At 48.3% G+C, this 6,166-nt stretch overlaps 1 protein-coding gene across 1 annotated transcript in view; it reads left to right on the top strand.

Annotated features, from left to right (window-relative positions):
* The first annotated feature begins 698 nt into the window (after positions 1-698).
* Positions 699-6,166, top strand: part of LOC113207356 (uncharacterized) — an 8,514-nt gene continuing 3,046 nt past the window's right edge. The window contains exons 1-8 of the mRNA XM_052277697.1: positions 699-703; positions 937-1,073; positions 1,278-1,399; positions 2,512-2,656; positions 4,570-4,682; positions 4,900-5,125; positions 5,417-5,533; positions 5,721-5,896. Coding sequence (XP_052133657.1) covers positions 699-703; positions 937-1,073; positions 1,278-1,399; positions 2,512-2,656; positions 4,570-4,682; positions 4,900-5,125; positions 5,417-5,533; positions 5,721-5,896 — 1,041 coding nt within the window. The remainder of the gene's footprint in view (positions 704-936; positions 1,074-1,277; positions 1,400-2,511; positions 2,657-4,569; positions 4,683-4,899; positions 5,126-5,416; positions 5,534-5,720; positions 5,897-6,166) is intronic.

The following is a 6,166-nucleotide window of genomic DNA, read 5'->3' on the forward strand; positions in this document are numbered from 1 at the left end:
TGTGCTGTAGTTTCTTTTTTCCGCGGGCGGTTGTCGCGCTATCGCACCGCCTTATGGCCCGCCTGGCAGCGGTCAATCCTTTTGAATGACATGCCCGCGACGGAAGCAGGAGACGGGGCAAGAGGCGAGCGGAGCTGGGAGACGATAGGTAGGCTAGCTTCTGTCAGAAGCAGCGCCTCATGTCACTGTGATAAATGTTCGAATTGGAAAATTTTCCATGTTGCGTACTCAAATCTTACAAATTATAATTGTAAAAGTTCAAAAGCTGCGAAAAGCTGCGTATCGACTTGTACTTCATTCACAAGACAGAATGGGCTGTCATAAATTTACAACACATTCCATAAATTGTAAATACGAAATAATATGTTTTAATTTATGAAAGATATTTATCACAGGTATCTTCAGAAGGAAAAGGGGTTAGGCAAGTCGTAGGTTTCTGTGTAATATTAGCTCTTAGACCTAGAGTTTTTGCTGAATTTGTATGATAGCTTTTCGGTGTTTCTTTCCAAAAAAAAAAAGACTTTAGACTTACGATAAAGGTTTCATCTAAAGGATAGAATCGTGAAAAGCTTTCATGGATTCTACTGTAATAGCTCTGAAGGCTAGTCCTTTGAGCACTGTGAAAAAAGTAGGTAGGTTTACAGGAAAATTTTCCTTGATGCAAGTTGTAAAATTACAATTTGTAATCGTAAAAATACATGCAGTATGTACCGACTTTAAATCCCTTGGCGAGTAAAAAATGTGCTGTCGTAAATTAAAAATTTAAATTATAATTCAAGTTTACAAATTTTTTGTAAATTTACGACGATATTTTTCACAGTGAGTGTAAAGCAATCTATATATTGTATAATATCTCGTTGATTTTTCATTCAAACCTCACAGGCTCAGTTATGTCCCACGTTAATAATTTTGTGCCACTTTGCGTTGTTGTTGCAGCTTCGTACTGAACCCGCTGACCCCGGTCCAGGACACGCTGTGCCAGCTGCAGAATGAGACTTCCGCCAACAACCCGGCTGCCGTGCCGCAGCGCTCGGTCAACCTGTACTACATGGTCAAAATGCAGATCAGATCAGGTGAGTGGTGCAAACTGTTTTAGAACAATGCAAATTTTTTATATTTTTTAAAAACACAGCGGTTATATTGTTATCCGTAAAGTGCGTAAGTGGAAACATCTCAAATATGCAATTGTTCAAGTCCGACCGTACGCATAGCAGCTGTTTAAAACTTTGTGCTTTTCTATGCTTGTCTTGCTAATTTGTGTGTCTCTGCCCGCCCAGACAACGTTTGCCTTAGGCCGTGGGCCTTCGAGCGCGTGCCGAACAGGATGATCCGAGGCCTGGACAGAGCCCTCATCTACACGTCCACCAAGGAAGCTTGCTTGGCCGCCTGTCTGAACGAGGTAAGTTCTAACCGAAAATGGGAGGGGGGGAAGGGGAGGGGCGAAGTATTTTTTTGCTAGCAGCTTTTATTTTCTCTTTATCGTTTCGAATCGGATCATCGTGGTGTCGCACCATTCCTCACTATACTGCAATGTCCGATATCTGGTGCCATTGTCGAGCTTATTCTGCCCGACGGCGTTTGTGTTGCCTCATTTCGGGAAGGACCACCGCCATCTCGCCGGGGCTGACGCAATGGAGTGCGACGGGGACGACGAGAGTCGGAGGAGGGGAGGGGGAGGGGTGGCGGTGAACATTTCCCCGCATACAGCGCGTCCCCTGACAATAGGCTCCGAGCTTTCCTAAACGCGGGACAAAGGCTCGGCCGGTACCGATCCCTGCAGGATGGGTGCGCCGACCCCGCCTGTGGTCACTGGGGAGGGAGGGGGGGAGGAGTGGAGGAGACAGCAGTGAGACACGAAGAGACGACAAATGAGAGTGTGGCTGTTTACACCCGTTTTCAAAATGCGCGATTTTACTATGCGCCATGTGGACGGTCTGTAATAGGGTTGCGACGGCTGGTAATGTTACCGGTAACGTTACCGGAAAAATTGGTAATTTACGGTAATTTACCAAATGCTCGGTAACGTGGAAAAAAACGGTAATGATGACACTTTAAAATGAGTTCAAAACTCACTTTCCAGAAGCAAAAATCACATTTGGAATAGTAAATATGACATTTTATTACATTTTAAGTCACTTTCTGAAGACCTGTTAGCAAATGTGTCATTATTCTAAAGTTTAAAAGGCATAGCTTTAGATAACGATTTTCATAGGTGTACTTTTGGTAACTCTATATACAACTGATGTTTATGAAAACAAGATGAAAAAATTAACACAAATATTCCAATAGATGTAGCTAATACCGGCTATTCCGCCACATTTTAAGCAGTACACACTAATTTCAATCGCCAATAAATAGTACAGTGCCAATTTTTCTACTAGAAATGAAATTTTTCAATTTTTTCCATAATTTCCGGTAAATTACCAATCTTACCATAATTTACGGTAACATTGATTGTTACCGGTAATTTCGCAACCCTAGTCTGTAACGACGTGGACGGCCTGTTTTCAGCACCGCTTCGAGTGCCGCTCGGTGGAGTACAACTACGTGACCCTGCGCTGCCATCTGAGCGACGCGGACCGGCGCAGCACCGGCCAGTACATCCAGATGGTGGAGGCCCAGGGCGTCGACTACTTCGAGAACCTCTGTCTCAAAGGTGAGTGGTTACTCGTGGATCAAAATCGCGCAAATGAGGATCGGTTTGATTACATGAAAGTTACTGGTACACTGGTAAAACAAGTGTTTAATTTTGCACGTCAATTGACGTTTAAGTTCAAGTGTGCATTTTCTAGACACTTTGTGGTGTCTAACTGTGTTATACGTCAATTGGTGTTTAAACTTTCGACACTTCCGAAACGTATAGCAGCTGCACACCGTATGGTTTCCTATTGACAGCATACAGGGTGGGTGATCCGCGCCGTGTTTTTTTTCTGCTCATACTGTACCGGATTCATGCGTGCGGACGGGTTGCATACTCGCACGGGGCCATAAGGCGCCATGGCGAGCGACGATAGGCAAGCCCGCCCGCACGCATGAATCCGGTACAGTATAAGCAGAAAAAAACCACGGCGCAGATCACCCACCCTGTAGAACTGTGTGTGTTGCCAAGTGTGCAGAATTTAAACGTTTGCGAAAACGTCTAAAATTTGCACACCACGCAAGTGTGCAACTTGAGTTAAACACCATGTAATGTGCAAAATCACAACTTGCACACGTTGGTGTGCAAATATTGCACACTTGTTTTACCAGTGTAAACAGTAAACAGCGGACCGAGGTGTGTGAATGCGACGGCGGCAGGCAAGCCCACTCGCAAAAAAAGATTTGCCGTCAGAGCCCACGACGGATTAGCTGATTTTGAGACAGGACATTGATCTCTGGCAGATGAAAACTTAGGTATCGGGTACTGTATGACTACGTAGCCAATGGGAGACACCCTCATGTGTCACGTCAGAACGATATCGCCGTGGGCCAGCCAGTCTGTGTTACAGGCATGACACGCCTGCCTCCCTGTCGGTCACGGAAGCTGCGGTGGGCCCTTTGCGGTGCGACTGCAGAAGCTGGACCCGTTAAGCCCCCCCCCCTTCCCCATCTCGGTCCGGTTATCTGCGTCTACGTTTGCGAGGCCTTCCGTGTGTCCCGGTCATGCTCGGGGACGCACCGCCCGCGAGGCTTCAAATCTCTGCACTCCCATCTGTGTACCCCTCCCCCCCTTCCACGCCTAGGCAGGCAACCCCTCCATTCCCCCTTCCAGTCCCCTTTACCTTACCCCCCACTCGTTCCCGAAGACTCCTCGAAATTGCAGCATTACTAAAAGTTACGCGCACGCCTGTGCGATTCCGCTCAGCCTCCGGAACAGCTAAAGCAAGCCGGGCTCAGCCGCACCGCGCTGCTGCTTCCCTCAAAGTATGAAAATTATAAAAAAAAACTATAACGTCTGTGCAGAGCCTCTGGTGCGCAGAGCCGCGCCGCGCTAGCCGGGTCATGCACACTGCCGGCCGTTAAAAATTATTACGTTTGCATTCTTGCTTGCTCTGGTCTGCTGCTGCCGCCACCGCCTCTGCCGCCGCCGCTGCTGCTGTTTTGGTCTGAGCGGATAAAACTGGGCGGAAAGTAACAAATAAAAAAAAAAAAAACAAGAAAGAGGAAAGGAAAAAATAGGGCGGAAACGCGGAGAGAAAAACTGTCCGGACTAACTTGGGACTCGTGACTGCAGCGGCATGTCGCCGTGCGTCCGGCCGGCGTCCCCGCGCGGGGTGAAAAATACCAGCCGTCAAACTCAATTATTATGTTTGTTCTGCGTGTTTATTATTTTATCTCTACCTGCTAAAGTTGTCTGCGATCCAAAGCCAAGATTTGAAAGGGAAGCTATAAAATTTAGCAATCACATTGACACGTTTATTAGTGCAGCCCTCCAACTGATGGAGGGGGCTGGGGGAAGGCCAGCAGTGTGTGATTGCTTACGATCACGACGACATGTGTTTCGTTACAGCACATACACTCTTCAAGTACCACAGCTCAGCTCTCGACGTATTGCTAACTCACCTGTTCCTTGTGATTTTGTGTGCGCAGCAAACAAGGCTTGCAAGGGCAGCAGGGTGTTCTCGCAACCGCGCATCGGGGTGGCCAACGACAAGGTGGCGCAGTACGCCAGCCTGCACTACTACGTGGACAAGGAGCTCCAGGTGGGTGAAGCGAAAGGAGAAGAACGGAAACGGAGAGTATGGGAAACTGTCCCGGCGTTTCGGGTGTTCACCGCGTATTTTAGAGTGGTGCGCCGAAAACGTAATGGCAGTTCCTCATACAGGGCTGTGGCCGCGGCTGTGGCTCAAATTTCTGACTCTCGCTACAGCACACAGTGGCCTATCTCTCCCTTTACTCACTCTGTGCCCTCCTCGGCAGGTGGCGAGTGAGGCGGCCTGCCAGCTGGCCTGTGAGGTGGAGAACGAGTTCCTCTGCCGCTCCTTCTTGTTCCGGGGCCCGCCGCAGGGCGCGGCCTACAACTGCCAGCTGTTCCACCTGGACCACAAGACGCTGCCGGACGGGCCCTCGACCTACCTCAACGCGGACCGGCCGCTCATCGACGACGGCGAGCGCATCGGCAACTACATGGAGAACTACTGCGAGAGTGAGTTCAGTTAGCTTTCATTTCAACTTCTGAGTTCAGCATGTGGTCTTGCTTGTATTCATTTCAACACTGGAAAAACAAAAAGGGAGGACTCAGGGTTTTAATTCTTTTACAAAGGCATGAAAACTGCCCAAATGCGCTAAATTTTAATGCCTTTGGACACTTTTGCTTCAAAGGCATAAAAATCTAACACCCAAATAAAGGTCCTACCTTGGTTTTCCAGTAAAAATGTGGCTCAAATGTTTTCACTCGCAAAATTCTAATTGATGATTAACTGATTGCCTCCCGCAGAGACGAGCGCTTCTATGGACCAGCTGCCGGTCGTGTTTGACACCACCGAAGACCCCAACGTCAACAACCTCACCCGCGCCGACGTCAACTGCGACAAGACTGGCACCTGCTATGACGGTCAGTCAACTGTCGACTGTCGATCATCACATTGTCATACAAAGAACACATAAAGTTGCAAAGAATTAAATTATATTTCCCTTCGTTTTTGAATCATAAAAGTACTTTTAGCAGATCTAGAAAGTGCACTCTAATTAGTGGTACCTATCCGTTCATTTTTTTATTTTTTGTTTTATTTATCTGACAGTGTCCGTCAACTGCAAGGACACCCGCATCGCCGTCCAGGTCCGTACCAACAAGCCCTTCAACGGCCGCATCTACGCGCTGGGCCGCTCCGAGACCTGCAACATCGACGTCATCAACAGCGACCTCTTCCGCCTCGACCTCACCATGACCGGCCAGGACTGCAACACGCAGTCTGTGGTGAGTAGCGAGGTCGGGTCCCCTGCACCACTTGCACTACTGCATGCTTGATGCATCCTGCACGCTTTTATGCGCGTCCTACTGGTTTTCTTGCACGCGCTCTCTACACCGGACAGTATTTTGGGTTGCCTACGCGCTGACGGCAGGCGCTGTATACTGCCTCAGCTGAGGCCACCTGAGAGCAGGGGTGTAGTATCAGCGAGAGCCCATAAGGAAGGTTTAAACTGCTCAACTGCATAGTGCAAGTTTATAGTTCCAACTGTCGAACTA

This window comes from Frankliniella occidentalis, unplaced genomic scaffold (genome assembly GCF_000697945.3).
Source record: "Frankliniella occidentalis isolate FOCC.00 unplaced genomic scaffold, Focc_3.1 Scaffold11, whole genome shotgun sequence".
Classification (NCBI taxonomy): domain Eukaryota; kingdom Metazoa; phylum Arthropoda; class Insecta; order Thysanoptera; family Thripidae; genus Frankliniella; species Frankliniella occidentalis.